General features: G+C 40.9%; 1 protein-coding gene across 1 annotated transcript in view; it reads left to right on the forward strand.

The window, feature by feature from the left end:
* PLEKHG7 (pleckstrin homology and RhoGEF domain containing G7) overlaps positions 1-19,583 on the forward strand; it is a 48,925-nt gene that overhangs the window by 6,761 nt on the left and 22,581 nt on the right. The window contains exons 2-8 of the mRNA XM_025402729.1: positions 151-278; positions 3,380-3,420; positions 7,619-7,714; positions 8,513-8,656; positions 11,977-12,072; positions 12,612-12,713; positions 16,228-16,341. Of these exons, the coding sequence (XP_025258514.1) occupies positions 151-278; positions 3,380-3,420; positions 7,619-7,714; positions 8,513-8,656; positions 11,977-12,072; positions 12,612-12,713; positions 16,228-16,341 (721 nt within the window). The remainder of the gene's footprint in view (positions 1-150; positions 279-3,379; positions 3,421-7,618; positions 7,715-8,512; positions 8,657-11,976; positions 12,073-12,611; positions 12,714-16,227; positions 16,342-19,583) is intronic.

The following is a 19,583-nucleotide window of genomic DNA, read 5'->3' on the forward strand; positions in this document are numbered from 1 at the left end:
ACTAATTCACATTCCCCCCAATGGTGTATAAGCATCCCTTTTCTCCACAACCATGCCAACACCTGTTGTTTTTCACTTTTTAGTAATAGCCATTCTGAGTGGTGTAAGATGATATTTCGGCATGGTTTTCCTTTTGTCTCTTGAGCACAGGTTCTACGAGCACAGGCGGAGTTCTGTGGTGCTGAACTTACCTGGACTTGAGGTGTTCCCTGGGGACCTTCTGGTGTCAGATGGAGCTGCTGATTACCTATGCCACCCACTTCTGCTGCTGAATTCAGGTTCTGTTCATTCCGTATACTTTCATTTCATGCCCGCTGTGGAACAGATATTGCCATAACCAGGGGGAATTTTGAAAATATTGAATAATTAGTAGAATATATGCACTGACCAGTTAGAATCAACCTCACCAATGACAACAGGCACCAGCTGTTACTGGAATTACTGGAACCAGCTGAGTACCAGTCTTGGTGTTGGGCATTTCATTTACAGAGATGAATAAGGTGTGACTCTTCCCTTAAAATGTCTTCCGGTCAAATGTCTTATCCCAGGTCCAAGACCTGAGACAGGTGTAGCATCTTAGATCAGAGTGCCCTCTCCAGGCTGGTGAGCAGCTTCCCCATTATTGCTCTCATGTTCCTCTCCCACCCCACTCCTGGGCTTCAGCCTCACACTGGTATTTTCCAACCAGGGTGGTACCATGGGGAGGCAGAGGTGGCGGTGGCAGATGAGTGTCTGATAGGCAGCTTTAGGCATAAAGCTGCATCTTCATCTCATTTGTGAAATAAAAGAACAATTAGGATCTTCAGGGTGTTTTCTTCAAGATTCTTGGGATAGGTAAATCAAAGCCTTTGAGAGCTAAGAGGAGACTTAAGGATTATCCATGCTGTTGGTTTTTAAACTGGTTTGGTTCTTTTTACAAAAGAATCCTTACTTGGAAATCCAATGTATAAAACAAATCCAGGTGAAGTTGCAATGCTTGCAGCTGGGATGAGCCCCAAAGACTCACCTCCAAGGCATCCCAGGAGCCTCGGACACCTGACAAAAGAGTTTGAAAACCAGCAGGTCATCCCTCATTCACATATGTGTGAGTGAGACCCAGAAAGGAGAAGTGGCCTAGTCATAGGGTCAACTAGTTTGTGCAGAGAAATGGAATCAAGGCTCCTGCCTGTGAGTCCGGTGCCCTCTCTACCAGCCTGCATCTGTCATCATCTGTCATCTATTGTATGGGCAGCTGCAGTCTCCTGTATGTGAAACCCAGGGCCACCAGTGAATAAATCATAACATGTTTACAGCTCTTTATTTTTACAGACTCTTTCACATCTACTTACTGTCTTATGTGATACAATAATCCAAGTGAACAAACCAAGAGGGGTTAAGTGATCTGCTTGAGGACATGCCCCTAGAAATCCAAGCTAGTTCTAAACACAATGTGGCCTTAACAGAGGTTAGTACATTTTAAGAGGCTTTAGAATGCTCTCAATTAGTTAACAACTAGAACAGTGGTTCCCAAAGGCTGTCCTGGACCAGCAGCTTTGCCCTCACCTGAGAAGTTGTTAGAAATGCAGATTCCAGGCTCCCCACCCCCAAGACCTTCTGAATCAGAAACTCTGGGGGTGGTGTCCAGCAGTCTGTTAGTCCGTTTTATTTGTTGTTGTGGTGGTGGTGGTGGTGGTGGTGGCTGTTTGAGACGGAGTCTCACTCTGTGACCACCACCACGCCTGGCTAATTTTTTTGTATTTTTAGTAGAGATGAGGTTTCAACATATTGGTCAGGCTGGTCTCGAACTCCTGACCTTAGGTAATCCATCCGCCTCGGCTTCCCAAGGTACTGGGATTACAGGCTCGAGCTACCGCGCCCAGCCAGCAGTCTTTTTTAACACGCTCTGCAGGTGATTCTGATGCCAGCTACAGTTTGAGAACCACATACTAAGGAACAAGGTCATCGCTGCTTCTACATCTCACTAGCTGTTATTTTTGTGTGTGCCTAGCATCATGGTAGATACCACACAGCATAAGATAAGCAGCATCCTCTCTATACCCCTCTGCCCTCTTCTCAGGAGTTTAGAATAGAGACCTCATTTTCCCAAGTCATGGGCTAACGCAGTGCTGCTCACGCTTTGCAGTGCATATGAGTCACCCGCAGATATAGTTGAAATCAAGATTCTGGTTTAGCAAAATTGTATATTTAAGACAGATAATGAAAGATTGTGGATTCAATAAAGACTCATGAATCTTCTGAATACTCACAAAGCTTTCCCAAGGCTCCAAAGCTAGAAAAGCACAGGAGAGAAATTGGCCAAGGATCAGAGACCCCAATTATTGCAGTTCAAATTGGATGTAGTAATTTACCACCAGGCATGGGAGAGCTAAGTGTGGTGAAGCTGATTTGTGCCTAAGGGAGAGTCCACCTAATCTCCCTTTAATAAAGATCAATAACGTGGTCAAAATGAATGCGAGGATAATCTGTTGGGCAGGTGCCTCCCAAGGTTACAGTGGGAAGGTGCCTTAAGCACATCTTTGCAGTTAATGCTGCTCAGATCATTGCTTCCTTTGATTGAATTATTACACACCCTTTCCTGGGGGATCTGATAGAAAGAGAGATGGACGTATAAGACATCCCTTTTGTATACCGAATGGTCAGAACATGCCACCCACACCTAAGAGACAATTTTCAGCTTTTGCTAGGTAGCATTACAACTTTATGCAAACAGCATAAAATTCAAAAGGCTAGAACCCAATCGAATCTCTTTCCTTCCTGGTCTTCAAAAGAATGAGGGATTGAATAATGGCTTCTTTCTTAAGTTGAAGCAACTCCTAGTTGATGGCCAGAAGCAAGAAGCCCCAACATAAAAATTGATGATGTTTTAATGTTCTCTATTTTGGGAGTCTTCCTTTAACCACTTCTGGGGATTATGAGTGAAGGCAGTTTCCAAGTCTCCCATTTGCTCAGGCTACTGAAGTTTGCATGTGGTGGGAGGGTTCTGGTAAGACAGTGTGAAAATGAAGGGCCTGTCCTTTTAGCCCCAAAGTGCTCTGGTTCCCTGTCTTAAATAAATTACTCAACATCTTAGAGTACAGTTTACAGATTTCTCCTCAAGCGATGAGGAAAAGGAGTTTAAATAATGCACCAGTAAAGAAACAGGACAATACCACCTTAAGGCAGCAACAGAACACCAACTTTTAGGTTGCAACATTGCTTCATTCACTCATCTGCAAAAATATAAATATTCATTTTGTGCATTCTCAAGAGAAAGATAATTAAAGCAGGATGAATTCTGTTTGGCTAATTTTCAAAAAGCAGGTTTTGTAAAGCACTGCAATGATCTGTCACTAGTAACTCTAAGTACTTGTAATAATATATTGTCTTTAATTTCACCCAGAATCCAAAAAGCCAAGATGGCCTTTCTCCAAAAGAGGAGTGGTAAGTGTTGCAAATTGCCATTTTTGTTTTAATTAAGCTTCCTGTAGCTAAGAAAGTAAGAAATGGCTGAAGAGCCTCTTCATTCTGCTTTATCTTTGCATAAAGGCAGATGGCACGTGAAATATAAATGATATCATCACATCCGTAGTATTGGCTATGGAACATGCCAAGGGTTGCCAATTTGTGCAGCGAAACAGTGCTAATTGCCAGTGGTTAATTAGCTCTGAAAAAAAAAAAAACACACACAAAGCAATCCTAATATAGTGATGCTTTACAACACTACATTTATAGCTTGCTGCTTAGAAAGCAGCTCACTCGATGAAGCAAACTTGCACAAATGTATGCCCCAGTTTGCAGTTAGTGCCATGTATATTGGGAACATTGAAAAATGAATGAGATCTGACAGAAACAGATTCCGCAAATACACTTCTATTTCTGGGAAAGCCGACTGGATTAATCCTAGTGGGTTTGAATTCATTCTTGGTTCCATCAATAATTGATGAGTTATCCATCTCAATCAGCGGTCCCTGAGACTTTACTGCCTAGGACAAGGGTGGCCACAGTCAAGCCATTCCTTCTGGCATGCTGTGGGAAGAGGGAGGGAATGCTCATGATGACAACTGGACTCCTCCTGTTTTCTAGGGGGAGGAGAGGGACTGATTTGTGTTCTCCCAGCAGTACTAGTTGCATGACTTACACACCACAACCAGCAGCAGCAGCGGGGCCTTATGGACTGTTACTATGCCTCATTCTGTTAAAAATCTGCCCACATGGCCTTGCCAATCACTTTGGCATCAGTTGCTGACATCTGCAGTGGTTCTATGACACACACACCTTGCTATTTTTTAAGTCCCATCGCTAAATAAAAAGTCCTCTGAAGTTCCAATTCTAGCTCCTTCCCCTACTGCCCTATGACCTTGGCCAAATGGATTACTCTCCCTCAGCTCAGATCTTCCCTGTAAAAGACAGAAGACCAGTGCCAGCCTCACAGGGTGGTTGTAATGAATGCCTTATAATGCATGTGGAGCCTACCCCAGAGCCGGGCACACGCAGACACTCAGTCAATCTTGGCCGTATCACTAGTAGTAGTATCTTTAATTAGGGTTTGGAAAACGACTTATTCTCATAGCCAAGTGTATGATTGACTTTCACTTTTTTCCCCAAAAATAAAATGTTTATATGGAACATACTCTTAAATATTATGAGCTGCAAATCGTAAATTGTTAGTAAAATTGTAACACTATTGCCACCGGGGCTGTTGCTCACCAGTCATTTAGAGACATGCTTTGTCTGTTTTTCTAACAGGTCTGAGACAAGGCTTATGACGCAGCCCCTCCTGAGCTCTTTCCTCGAATAAACAGAGGCAGAGCTGGTCACCAATCACATCTGAGATCTCAGGAGAAGGGGCATCTCCCCCAAGCCCTCCCGAGGGCTTATCCAGGACAGGGAAGCTCTGAGGGCTGCCTGAGAGATAGAATATGCTTTCGGAAGGGAAGAACTTGGCTAAGGAAGGGCGCTCCTACAAGTTGTTGGGATTAATCCATTCTTTTCCCCCACAAAGAAGCAACTTGTTCTCCACACATGCGTTGAGCAACTGTGCCAAGTACCGGGACAGATATCTAAGATGCCAAGATGCCCATTATCAGCTCACAATTGAGAAGATGGGACTGACAAGTAAACTGTGGGTGGTGGGGGAAAACATGCTAAATGGTTGGCACTGTGTTGGAGGGAGGGAGGCAATGAGGGAGATACACAAAGGAAGAATAATTGGTGGACGTTCTCAGCAAATGTTTTCAGCAATGAAGAGAAAGTCATTTCTAGAAGCTTCACTTTCACAAGAACACAATATCTTGTTTTCTTAAAATTAACATTGTTTCCTTTATCCTCTTATCCTTATTTGTCACGTAATTCATATCTCTATAAATGGTAATCCACATCAATATAACAAACACACTTCTATGTTGTGATGTGTTTTTCCAATCTATTACAGATTTTTCCTTTTCCTCCTTTCTTCCTTCCTTTCCTCCTTCCTTTCTTCCCATCAGTTTAATATTAGTAATAAAAGCAAACACATCTATAATGTTTAGCATATTACCAGGCACTGTTACTGTTTACCTGTATTCTTGTTTATGCATGTCAGTTAACACATGTGAACTCATAAATTCTACAACAATCCAACAAGGTAGCTAACATTATTACTTCTCATTTTGAAAATGGGGAAATGGATTCAGACAGGTCGACTAGTTTGCCTGAGGACACACAGCTCATAAGCTATGGAGCATCCAGCGTTCCAAGGAGTCTGGCTTTGAGTCTGTTCTAGCCCTGTGTGGCCCTGCTCCTTCAACTGTAGGAGTCCCCATCACCAGACCTGGAAACTCCTCCATCCATTCTCTCGTTAGAGCTCTCATAGATCTTACCTGTTCTCATTGATTTGTCAATCACTCCAAAAATGTGTATATTCAGTCTTAACCTTCAATTTTGCTCCAGTTCCACGTCACCAGTGACTACTGCACATCTTCATGCCACCTACCTCTTAGTTACTAAGTTTGAGACTCCAGAATTAACCTTGGCATCTCACTTTTCTTTACCCTGTGTATTCTCTCAAGTAACCTTCAAATGCTTTTCATTGCCTCTCCTAACTACTGCTACCACAATGGAGGCAAGAAGGTACTAAATGGGCGTGTCATTTTCAAGAGTTAATGTGACCACTCGGAGAACGGTCTCTTCTCTCCTCACTGGAATATCCACCCAGACATTTGGCCAGGAGTCTGGTCAAACCCATAGAGAGCCATGGTGAGTGCCCTTCAAAACACGGGGCTGGCACCCACTTTCCCACAACTCCAATGCTCCTTCCATTGTCTCAGCCTCTTTCTTTTCCAACTGGCTGCTGATTTTTTATTTCCACAACATGCAGTCGCTATGGTTTCAGACATCAACAAAAGGCATATGTCCCAATTGCAGTAGGAGGTCTTTAACTGGTTCCAAGATTCCTTTGCTGCTGTGGAGGCTAACGAGTCTACAATAGGTTTCCTTTTTCAGTGCCATAACCCTACCAGAGAAACCAGCCACAACCCATTAGCACATTCTGAAACTATGACAGGATCTCTTTTCAGACGCGCAGGGAGCCCCCTACCTGCAACGGTAGATAACCTGTGCCTTTCTTGCTCATGAAAACAACACCGATTAACTTTCACCAAACTGTTTAGATCCATGCCAATATCGTGCACCCTGAGGCAACAGAACAAGTCGAAAAATTGTTTGTCCTAAGCATTCACTTGAAATGCAGCCAAGCTGACTTTTAAAAGCCTTGCACGTTGTTATTTGATAGCTTCTTCTTGCTTTGGTTGGTAAAATGAACTCTTTAAGTGGGCAATTCATGGTATTGCAATAGAATAGTGAATGAACCAAAAAGAAAATGCTCACAATATAAGTTTAAAAAGCAAGTTGCAAAAGGATGTGTGAATATGATACATTGTGCTATTTAAAAATTAATTATTAATGTGATCAGAATATGATATTTCCAATGGGTATGTGAGAGTGAAGACACATTTCATGGTTTTTTTTGTTGTTGTTGTTTGTTTCTCAAGTTTTCTACAATAAACATATATTATCTTAGCAATCAGATTTTTTAAACAAATATTATTAAGAAAAAATGACTATAACAAAAGTAAGTGGGTGATTCCATTCTAAAGAAAGTAGAGTTTCCAGCATGTTCTGGTATTCTGTAACAGAGAATTATTTTTTGGGACAAGTTGCTTTAACACTGGGCTTTATTTTGTCATCTACTAAAATAAGGGTTGAACTAATATGTCTGAGGTACCTTCTGATGTTAATTAAATCTTAGGGTCCAGAGTTTGGAAAAGTTAAAACTGTAAAGGCTATGTCACCCCAATGGGTAGGCATGATAAGACTGTTTGCTGTTTGACCATTCTGTGCCTAGGATTTTTTTTAATGTGTAAAATGAGAGGTTTGGACAAGGTATTCTCACGGGCCTGTGGCCCTCAGGTCTGACATTCTGTGGTTCTGTGGCTCCTACTAGAGCTCAGAAATGGCTTTGAAACTGTTAGTTGCTTAAAGACAAAATATGTCATCTCTTATCATGAATGTTAGGGAATAAACGAAAGATACCAAGGCTACCGAAGTTGTGTCATTAAAGAATCCATGTTTGAAAATCCTGTTTCTAACCATCTTTAAGCAGGGCAAAGACAAACACAAGCGCACATCCGATATGGAAAACTGCCTGTCCTCTGTGAAAATTACCAACTTCAGGGGCTATGACTTCTACAGTCTGAAGGTATCTTTCCAACTGTTTCCTGCGGGGCATGGCTTTTTCTTTTAGTTTTTTGGTGGGGTGGGGAGGGGAGGGTCAGTGTTTTAAGCTGCCAGATTACTGCCTTGTTTACAGTAAGAGCAAAATGCAAGAGAGGAACCCAGGACTGAACAGGGCTTGCTCTCCTCAAATACACGGAAAGCTGGGGAAAGCCATTTTATCTTAAATAAGATAACAAGTGTGAGAGCACTTCATAGGCCAGAAAGCCTCTACAAATGTTAAAAGTGGTTGTTACTACTCTTCATCTCTCTGGACCTGGATTTCCTCATTGGAAATGTTAAGTTGTTTTTGATAAGACGATTGCTAAAGGTCTCCCTGAGCTTTAAAACTCTCACTTCATGCTTCTTCAGTAGTTCATTTCAGTAAGTTTTGCCAGTGGAACCTGGAATCAGACTTCCCAGTCCTGGGTTTGGGGTTCTTTGAGTTTTTATGTCAATAAACTGAAAAAGACTCATGATATTCTCAAGCTTAATTCAAAGCATCATCAATCTGAATTGATTTGAATCTTAAACTAGAAATAATGCACATTGTGCATTTCATGCTGTGTATTAGGAGGAATTGGCATCCCAGAGCCCCACAGAGAAAGCGATGGCTTGGGTCACTTGGGGAGTCACTGTCAAGAGGGATGTCCAGGGCCTGAAGCAGGAAATCATGATTCCAGGGGTTGCTTGGCCCTTTGGAACTGCAAGCCAAAGCAAATAGCCAACAGGTCAATACACTGAGGTGGAAATGTTTTCTTCTCTCTTTTTTCCTCATGTACAGGATAAGACCTGGGATGAAGTCCTGGAAACACATCACAAACTCCTGACCAATCAATTAGACTTGAGAAAGCAGCAAGAGGCCATGTGGGAACTTTTCACAAGTGAATGCACCTATTTTTTGGACCATTTATTAGTTCTTAAGATGGTAATGCCAGGCTTAATTTTGTAGTAGATGGAAAATTTGTTTCTTTGGGCACTTGTTTTCCTCTTCTGAAAGAAATAAAAGAGAGAGAGAGAGAGAAGAAAGAGAAAGAAAGGAAAGAGAGAGAAGAAGGAAGGAAGGAAGGAAGGAAGGAAGGAAGGAAGGAAGGAAGGAAGGAAGGAAGGAAGGAAGGAAGGAAAAGAGAGGGAAAGGGAGGCGAGGTGAAGTTTTTTTCTCCCTCTTTCAGGGGATCGTGAAAATTTTTATTTGTCATTTATTTTTGTTTACCTATTACTCTACTGTCTTTTTATACTTTAACATTGGATGAGATCTTCTTAGTGAACTACTCCAGTGTCCCATCTGATGTTGAATGAATCTCTTCTGCCTTGTCTCACCAGTTTGCACACTCCTGAGCCAGGGAGCTCACACCCTTCTCAGGCAGTCCATTCCATCTTTCCTTGGCTTCCTTTCTTGGAGCTCTTGCTCCCTCGTGAACAGTGCCAGGTGACTGCTTTTTATCAGCTGCAGGGCCACCATTGCAGATTTCGGGGGCTACCATACACATGCAATTTAGTACTGTTGAATTACATGGTATATTCATGATGTCTCCTATGTAAATAGCACCTGTATGGTTACACACTGCTGCAGCTATGCTCTGGTGAGACTCAGAACAGAGAATTTTTTCTAGAAGAACAATAGAGCAAGGAAGAGAACCATAGAGCAGCTTCCTCCCAGGACCACAGGGGAGGATGGGCCACACAGCTCCCAAGGTTGCCTCTGACCATAATACTTTTGCATCCTGATGACTGTCTTACACAGCTAAAAGGCACTGTGCTGGCAGACCTAAGTTCAAGCCCTGGCTCTGCCTCTGATTTGCCTTGTGACCTTAGGAAAGTGTAGTCCTTCATATCCTAAACCAGGGGTTGACAAATCTTTTCTGCAAAGGTGCAGATAGTAAATATTTTGGGCTTTTCAGGCTATATAGTTTTTGTTGCAACCACTTAACTCTGCCATTGCAGTGCCAAAGCAGTCTACACGAATGTGCCTGACTGTGTCACCCAGAAAACATCATTTACAAAAACAGGTGGCAGGCCAAATTAAGCTCACAGCCTGCATAGTTTGACAGTCCCTGTCCTAAGCTGTAAAAGAGAAATGACAGTACCATCTCTGGCTATCTCATAAGACCATTATGATGATCAAATTAGTTTTCTTTGAAATCTATCAAGTGTTATACAAACGTCAGTTATTTTCTGTAAGTAATATTTTTTGTCAATCACAGTGCTAAATCCTTAACTGAGCAAAATGTAAAACACAAAGACACTCTAGGAGAAAATTGAAATTTAGAGACCATGTCAGTTAGGATGCTTACAAGAGCATGTAATAGAAAACTAGCTTAAATAATACAGTATTTTGTTAGTCCTTGTGACTGCCAAGTTCAGAGGTGGGAGAGAATTCAAGACATGTTTGATCAAGGGGCTCAAAACAAAACAAAAAACATTTCTTTCCATCTCTCACCCTGCCTTCCATGGCATTAGCCACATCCTATGGCTGGCTTCTCTTGTAGTCACAGCATGGTTGCTATCCTTGAGCTAATGGCCAGAGAGAAAGAGAGAGAGACAGAGAGAGAGAGAGAGAGAGAGAGAGAGAGAGATCTTCTCAGCATTCATAGCAAAAGTCTTGAGATTTAATCTTATTGGACTGGCTTAGATCACATGCCCACCCGTGAGCCAAATCCACTAGCTCCATAAGGAAGGAATGTGCCAATTGGCTTAAGGCAGTCAAGACCCAACCTTGGGAGTGAGATCAGCTTGCCACATGGCACATGTGCCGCCTGGGGAAGAGTAGACATGGGTGAAAACCAGCCTGTTTTTAGGGAAGAGGAGTATTGCAGGGGGTGGTAATGATAAATGTTCACTGCAGAGAACTAAGCTCCTGAGCTATGCCACCTTCCTTGTCCTAAGGAACCACAGAACTTTCTGTCCCACTGTAAACTGTCCAAGCTTTTCAAAATAACATTTCCTGTTTAAGAAAAGGCCAATTTGAGCTCACTGTCAAATACCTCAGTGTATTTAAAGAATATATGTACCTTCCTTTTACACAATCAATATGTTTTCCAAAAGCGCTTATGAGTTAAAAATTTGTGACTCATATAATAAATATACTGGAGGACTCAGCATTTTTTTTTAAATGCAAAATTTCTGTAAAGCAAAGAATCTTATAACAATAGTAGTATTTCTTCCAAATTGTCCCAATCTATCTGTAGTAATGAGTTCTGTTTCTTACAATCATGTTTTAAATGCTTGGATATTGACAGATTTCCAGACAACCAATACTCCATGGATTTTAAAAGGTCTAAGTGGTTCTCGACAGGTGGCCTCTAGACCAGCAGCATCAGAATCCCTTGGGGACTTGTTGGAAATGCGCGTTCTCAGACCCCATCATAGATGAGGGTGGGGTCCAGCAAGCTCTGGTGTAACAAAGCTGCCAGGTGATTCTGACGCAAGTTCAAGAACCACTCGCTACACTAATGAAATAATACAGGAATGGGAATTGGAGAAGGTTACCTATCTAAAGCCCAGTCTTTTAACCCCTAACATTCTTGAAATAATTTGTCCTTTTGTCCCTTTGAATGCTTCCCGTCTTATGTACGCAAAGTATTTCTTTTTCAATAAACTGCTCTCTCTTCAGTTTATAGAATGAAGGGCAAGCTAGCTGTAAGTGAGGATTGTACTTCTTTTTTTTTATTTTTATTTTTTGACTTGCTGTGTAGTTCTCCAGTTTGTGAAATCATCAGATTAAGTAAAAATAACATAAAAACTCCCTTAATGGTTTCATCCATGTTTAATGCCTCTAAACAACTGAAACATTTTACCAGTTATCAGAGATTAACTCACTAAATCTCTACTTTTAATTCCCTGAAAGTAAAGTATATTTGGGTCTTTTGCAGAAGAAAGCATATGAGAACACACCATGAATATCGTTTTGCTCTCAAGTTAGTAGTGTTGGCAAGAAGAGAACCTTTGGAATTTCTTTGGCACTAGAAGCAGAGGAAGCCCATTTGGACAGATTCTGTTCAATAGGAATGTTGTTAGAATTGACTTAAGCAACCACAACTTTCATACTGAAAAGCTCATTTCCAATATGTTCTGTGAAGCTTAAATGTGATCATTTGTCTTGAGTATAGCATTTAAACCTTGAGAGTGCTGATTTCTCCATTGTTTTGTAAAGTTATACCCAGGAGGTTTATGTTTCATGTTCTTGCAAAAGGTATGTTTCAAAATTAAAAAATAGAAATTAATGTGCATATATTTTTTATTTCAAAGATCTTTATGAATACACTAAAATATCTGCAAACTCATGAATATCTCCTAGATGTGGATTTATGGAGACTTTTTGCAAACCTGGAGGAGTTAACTCAGGTGAGCCAAGTAGGAAGATTTTAGTAGTCATGTTTTAACATTCACTAGAAGATCTCGAAAATTCATGCTTGGTCTGTTCTTATGGCTTGTATTCCATAATACATCTCCATATTCCATTCCCAGTCAGGACTTCAGGTTAATAAGAAAGAAGTTGAAATATCCATTGATGCCTTTCCCATAAATTGTAGATATTAGTTACCCTTTATTTGTCATTTTTCCATGGCTATTTTAAAAAGTAAACACATTCCTAAGATCTCCATCATCTTCATAAATGTTTATTTTCAACTGAATTCCCTCTTCTCACATACATTATAAACAAATAATATTTTTCCTCTTAAAAGGAAAGAAAGAGAGACAACAACAAGAATTTATTTATAAGAAAATATGTATTGGAGAGTGGAGGAAATAAATCTTTGAATTTTGCTAGGAGATAAATTTGAAATGGGAAACGTGTAAGAATGATACTTAAAGTTCAACAAATGTTTATTCCTTAACCCTGGGTGTGTGCCTACTTTTGCTTTCTTTCTCTCTGTCCCTAGACAAGCCTTGGTTTTGTGAACAGTCTCTTTGGCATCATCAAGGACTATGCAGGCGCTTCTGAGATTTCCTCATCACTGGATTTTATTTCCGTACTCACAAAGGTAAACTCCTTCCGGGAGATCTCAGCTTCATAAAGTAGCATTACCCACCTCCCAAGAAACTTGTTTATACCCTACTTGATTTTTCTTCTCCCTGGGAAAGTTCTACCTCCACCCTCCTACAAAGGAACTGTCCCTTTCTCTACCAATCAACATTTTCAAAAATAACTTGCAGATTCTGTTTTCCCATGGTCACATCTCCTGTGTAGGTTTTATTAACACAAAAATCTGCATGCATGGAAAAGCCATTTCCAAGTCTGTTTTTTAAATTACTTCAATTTAAAGCAATATTCATGGCAATAGTTTAGTGTCTGCTAATTACATGATTCAGTTGTTTTAACGAAAGTACCAATTTCTCAGAAAGAAACAGAATAAACCTTCAAATTCTTCAACACCCTTGATCATATTTCTGTGGGTGAAATGAGGAGAAAAGAGGAAAACCTGTGCCCCAGGTTTGATAAGTGCTATTTATTTCTTGAGTAGACATTTGGACATCCTCCCCTACTTTTCTTACTTTGAGATTTTTAATCTAATTTTAATCTAATTTCATTTAGCAAAATCTGAATTTTTAAACTCCACTTTTTAAGAAAAAAAGACAGATTGAGATTTATTGAGAACTTACTAAGTGCTATATATGGAGCCAATACCCTGTATACAATAATGTGGAAAATTAAACAAGCTCCTTGCTTTTAAGGAATTTTAAGTCGGCTGGGTGCGGTGGCTCACGCCTGTAATCCCAGCACTTTGGGAGGCCGAGGCGGATGGATCACGAGGTCAGGAGATTTGAGATCATCCTGGCTAACACAGTGAAACCCCATCTCTACTAAAAATACAAAAAATTAGCCGGGCGTGGTGGCGGGCGCCTGTAGTCCCAGCTACTTGGGAGGCTGAGGCAGGAGAATGGCGTGAACCCGGGAGGCGGAAGAGCTTGCAGTGAGCCGAGATCTCCCCACTGCACTCCAGCCTGGGCGGCAGAGCCAGACTCCGCCTCAAAAAAAAAAAAAAAAAAAGAAAGAAATTTTAAGTCTTGTGGGGGAGAAATTAATCCAATAATGACACTAATGATTATATAATCAAAGTAAGATAAATGCTGGGGAAAAGAAGGAACATAAATAATCATGAGTGTCCAACAAAGGAAACCTTGTAAGTTGGGAAGCATAGTAGGGCAGTCACAGGTAGGAAATGCTTCCTGGGGATATGACACTTGAGAAGATACATGAAGAAGGAAGAGTTTTAACAAGGCAAAAATAAGCGGGAAGATCCTTTAGTGAACATTGAAAACGGGTTGAAATAAGAAGATCTTTGGACGTTTTGTTTGTTGTTTAGTTGTTTTTTTATTTACTTTTTTTAGACAGCCTCTCTGTTGCCCAGGTTGGAGTGCAGTAGTGCGACTTCAGCTCACTGCCACCTCCGCCTCCCAGGTTCAAGCAATTCTCATGCCTCAGCCTCGCAAGTAACTGGTATTAAAAGCATGCACCACCACACCCAGCTAATTTTTGTATTTATCAAGTCAATGAGATAGAAACTGAGGCTTAGAGAAGTTAGATAATTTGGCTGAGATCACAGAGCCAATGGGTGGTAGAACTGGATATCTAAGCCTGACCATTAATGACTCTATTTTTCTTTTTTTTGGAGGGGAGGGAGGACAGAGTCTTGCTCTGTCACCCAGGCTGGAGTGCGGTGGCCCAATCTCGGCTCACTGCAACCTCTGCCTCCTAGGTTCAAGCAATTCTCCTGCCTCAGCCCCCCGAGTAGCTGGGACCAGAGGTGTGCGCCACCATGCCCAGCTAATTTTTGTATTCTTAGTAGAAACAGGGTTTCATCATGTTGGCCAGGCTGCCCTCGAACTCCTGACCTCAGATGATCCACCCACCTCGGTCTCCCAAAGTGCTGGGATTTGACGTGCGAGTCACCACGCGCAGCCCCATTAGTGAGTCTTAATCTTGGCCTCTAACCAGTTACCTCCTGGTTCTGACATTTCTCAAGCATCTCAGTGCCTCATGAGAAGACCCTCCCTTTACCTCCAAGTTCTCTTCAAGGCCCAGCTATCAACATTCCCCTCCAAAATAAACTCACATCATCTTTCAAATTACTTCTTGCTGAAGCCAAAACCTGACAATTGCTCCCTATAGTGTTTTGTCTTCTAAGGTCCTATAACAAAATATTTTTGTAGGTTTCACCATCTCTGGCTTTGTTACTGTCACTTCTGTTAGTGGTTTTACAGGCTGGGTCTGCTTTCTCTAACACCAGCAGGTGTGCTTTCTTTCTCCAGTTCACCACATTGGGATACTATTGGAAATTCCTTAATGCAGCCCATGAGTCATTATATTATCAATAAACCTATCAATGGACACATAGGCTTAACAACATGGTAGACACTATGATGGAATCCTGAAGAGAGTGCCTGCCAGTAACAAGCCAGAAGAATTGCTGAAGAGAAAAAGAATAACCATCATTCCCAAGAAAGACGCTTAACTGAGATGGTGGCATGTAGTTCAGTGTGCTCAGTGTACCCATTATATGTATGAATATACATATATATATATAATTGCCTTATTCTAAAAACAGTTTTAGGTGGCTTACAAATGTGTAGTCATTATAGCAAGTTTAAGACATTAAATAAAAATAATGAAGAAAAGGGAAGACAAGTATTAGACTGAGTAGGATAAAATGCATGCTACTAGATAGAGTACGCTGAGTAGAGATGTCCCAGATTTCCTTTTTTTTGGAAATGGAGTCTCCCTCTGTCACTCAGGCTGGAATGCAATGGTGCGATCTCGGCTCACTGCAACTTCCACCTCCTGGGTTCAAGCGATTCTCCTGCCTCAGCCTCCCAAATAGCTGGAACTACAGGCACATGCTGCCAGGCCCAGCTAATTTTTTGTATTCTTTAGTAGAGACAGCATTTCAACGTGTTGCCCAGGCTAGTCTCGAACTCCTGAGCTCAGACAATCCGCCTGCCTCGCCTCTCAAAGTGCTAGGATTACAGGCGTGAGCCTCTGCGCCCAGCCAAGATGTCCAAAATTTCTACATGTTTAGAAGCCAGCAAAATTAAATGCATGGAAATTCTTGAGGCATATCAGATGAACAGTCAAGTGTCCTTACTTTAATCACTTAGTATCAACACAAACTTAAAATCAACCAACAGGGTCACCCAAATCAAAGGCAATATTTGTTACTGGGTGTCCTGCAGGATGTGGCGCCTGAAGAAACCTTAAACAGAAGTGAAGGGGTGAATTAAATCAAGACGGCCTAAATAGAATTTTCTTTAAGTATAAGGAGAAAAAGACTATTTATTGAGGTGTCAGTTGTTTATTATGAGAGTACCATATTTTGTTAAAATAATGTTTATTTGGAGATTACCTGTGTATTTCCACGCAGCTGTAGTGCCTGCTTGATCATGGCGCCTCCTCCACTTTTCCCTAGTTAATGATAAAAGTGAAGAGAAATAGTCTGTCAGGGATCAATGCTCTCCTTCACTTGTGTTCATCCTCCTTCTGCTCTTCCTTTCTTGCAGTATTTCCGAGGGAGTCTCTGTCAGAGCCACCAGACCTACTGCCTGAACTATTCAGCTGCTATCTTTTATCTTGAGAGCCTGAGGCAGAGAGATGACTTTGGAATTTATTTAAAAGTAAAGTATCATTTTCTTTTCTTTCGTAATTTTTCTGGTGCTTTTTGGGTGTCTTGTGTACTGGGAATGATTGTATTTAAATTAAATGGGAAGAAGAGAACAGAATGATCAACACTATGTTTTAACTATAAATCTGCTTTCCTCATAAATACATTGGCCACTGCACACTTAGGAATATTAAATGGTGCACATCTGGAAACATTATGTTATCTAATATCCCTCCTGAGATTTTGGCTGGGGCTTAAAAATGTGTTCTTTGTTCATTATTTTATTTGTGGTAGAAACTGGTACATTGTAAGGAGAAACTATCGTAAGAACCTGAGCTTTGTGACTTAGAAGTTTGCCTCTTGCAGGAGTTAGTTCCAGGACAGAAACTTGCGGCGTCATTTACACTGTATTCTACATCCGTGCTGCCCCCTTGATTAGAGTATAAAGCACAATGTCAATGTTGCCTCCGGAATTGCGCTAATATGGCAGCTCTGGGTCCCACAGCATTAAAAGAAATTTCTGCCGGGGGCCTTCAGCATTTTCTAGTAGCCAAGCCTAAAACCAATTTCCCCTGACTTCCCTAATTCTGTTGGTCCGTGCCTTGATATTTCCTTAGTCTGAACTGGACCTTTTCAGTCCTGTGCCAGAACCCTTTTGGATCATACAGAGAAAATGGTCCAAGCCTTTCCAGAAAATCAGCTCTTCCCTGCAGCTGCAAGAAGCCCCTGCCAGAGCATGACCTCAGAGGCTTGGGAGGAAAGGCTCCCATGGTTCCCAATGACTCAGCTGTGAATCAGTGGGCTTCTGTCACGGCCTTGATATGCCAGGAAGCCTGGGTGTGCCAAGGATGAGAAAAGGGGAATACTCTTAGGGAAGGGACTTGGCCATATTTTTGTAGCTTCGGACCTTTAATGTTTCATTGGCTACCCAAACTGAAAACTGATAGCTCATTAGATTTCCAAATGCATGAATAACAATTTTGTGAATGTTTCCCCTAGAAGCTGATGGGTTAGACTCTTAGGTAGGCCCCCAAACTGGGAGAATCCAGGTTCCTTTCTCTCCCTTCCAAGCTGAGAGAGAGATTAATTTAACAAGGTCCAATTATTGTTTTCAAATAACTTTGGAAAATCCTATATACATGTATTCAAAGCCAAATGATTTTTGACAAAGGCACCAAAAACATACATTGGAGAAACAACACTGTCTTGAGTAAATAGTGCTCGGAAAACTGAGTATCTCCATGCAGAAGAATGAAAGTAGACCCCATCTCTCACCATATCTAAAAATCAAATAAAAATGAATTATAAGGCCTGAAACTATAAAACTGGTGGAAGAAAACATAGAAGAAGCACTAGAGGACATTGGTCTACACAAATATTTTAGGGCTAAGACTTCAAAAGCATAGGCAACAAAAACAAAAATAGACAAATGGGACTATATTAAACCAAACGGCTCCTGCACGGCAGAGGAAACAACAGAGTAAAGAGGCAATCTGCAGAATGGGAGAAAATATTTGCAAACTATTCATTTGACAGGGAACTAATACCTAGAATATACAAGGAGTTCAAAGATCAAAAAAATAAATCCCAACAAGTGAGAAAAGAAAATCTGAACTGACATTTCCCAAAATGAAACATACAAATGGCCAACAGGTATATGAAAAAAATATATATATATCTCAACATCACTAATCATCAAAGAAATACAAATCAAAACCACAGTGAGATATCATCTTACCCCAGTTAAAATGGCTACTATTTAAAAAGATAAAATAAAATAATAGATGCCAGCAAGGATACAGAGAAAAGGGAACTTTTGTACTGTTGGTGGGTATGTAAATTAGTGCAGTTGTTATAGTAAACAAAATGGAGGTTTCTTAGAAAGCTAAAAATAAAACTACCATCGATCCAGCAATCCCACCACTAGGTGTTTAGCCAAAAGAAAGAAATCAGTGTATCAAAGGAATACCTGCTCCCCCATGCTTATTACAGCACTATTCACAATAGCCAAGACATAGAATCAATCTAGTGTTCATCAACAGATGATTAGATAAAGAAAATACAATATATATATGCAATGGAATATTATTCAGCCAGAAAGAAAGAATGAAATCTTGTCATTTACAGATGAAACTGGAGGTCATTAAGTGAAATAAGCCAGGCACAGAAAGACAGATATTGCATGTTCTCATTCATATGTGGGAGCTAAAAAATGTTAGTATCATGGAGATAGACAGTAGGATGATGGTTACCAGAGTCTGGGAAGTGGGGAGAAGGGGATGAAAAGAGGTTGGTTAATGGGTGCAAACATACAGTTATAGAAGGAATAAGTTCTAGTGCCTGATAACCCACTGGGGTGACTATAGTTAACAATAATTTATTGTGTGTTTCAAAATAGCTAGAAGATTTGAAATGTTCTCAACATGAAGAAATGATGTTAACAAATGTGGTTAAGCATGTCCTAAATACCCTGATTTGATCATTACACATTGTTTGCATGTATCAAAATATCACATGTGCCCCATAGATATGTACAATTGTGTATGAATAAAAATATATGTGGCATCCAAAGATATTTTGGGAAAGGTAGTAGGTAGAGAATACAGTGCTGTTATAACACATGATGCTTTTTTTTTTTTTTTTTTTTTTTTGAGACAGAACTTTGCTTTGTCACCTAGACTGGAGTACAGTGGCACAATCTCAGCTCACTGCAAACTCCGTCTCCCAGGTTCAAGTGATTTTCTTGCCTCAGCCTCCCGAGTAGCTGGAACTACAGGTGCCTGCCACCATGCCTGGCAAATTTTTTGTATTTTCGGTAGAGACAGAGTTTCACTATGTTGGCCAGGCTGGTCTCGAACTCCTGACCTCAAGTGATCCAACTGCCTCAGCCTCCCCCAGTGCTGGGATTACAGGCGTGAGCCACCACACCCAGACCACGTGACGCTTTTATAATGCATAATACTTTACCAGACACTTTCTCAAACATCTCTTAATTCTGAACACAAACCTGTAAAGTTGATTACATTGTTCCTTTGTGTCCCCGAGTCTCAGAGAGGTTAGATGACATTTGCAAGGCCACATAGCCAATAGGTTGAAAGAAAGAACCATAGAAAGATTTTCAGGCAAAAAATCCAGTGCTCTTCATATCAGAACTATTTCCAGTTCCTTGGGGCTATTTCCCATGACCGTGGAACTATTAGCCTCATGAAACAAAGGTGAGAGGTCAGGGAGAGACTCACAGATACTCATGGTGAC

Source organism: Theropithecus gelada, chromosome 11, assembly GCF_003255815.1.
Source record: "Theropithecus gelada isolate Dixy chromosome 11, Tgel_1.0, whole genome shotgun sequence".
NCBI lineage: Eukaryota > Metazoa > Chordata > Mammalia > Primates > Cercopithecidae > Theropithecus > Theropithecus gelada.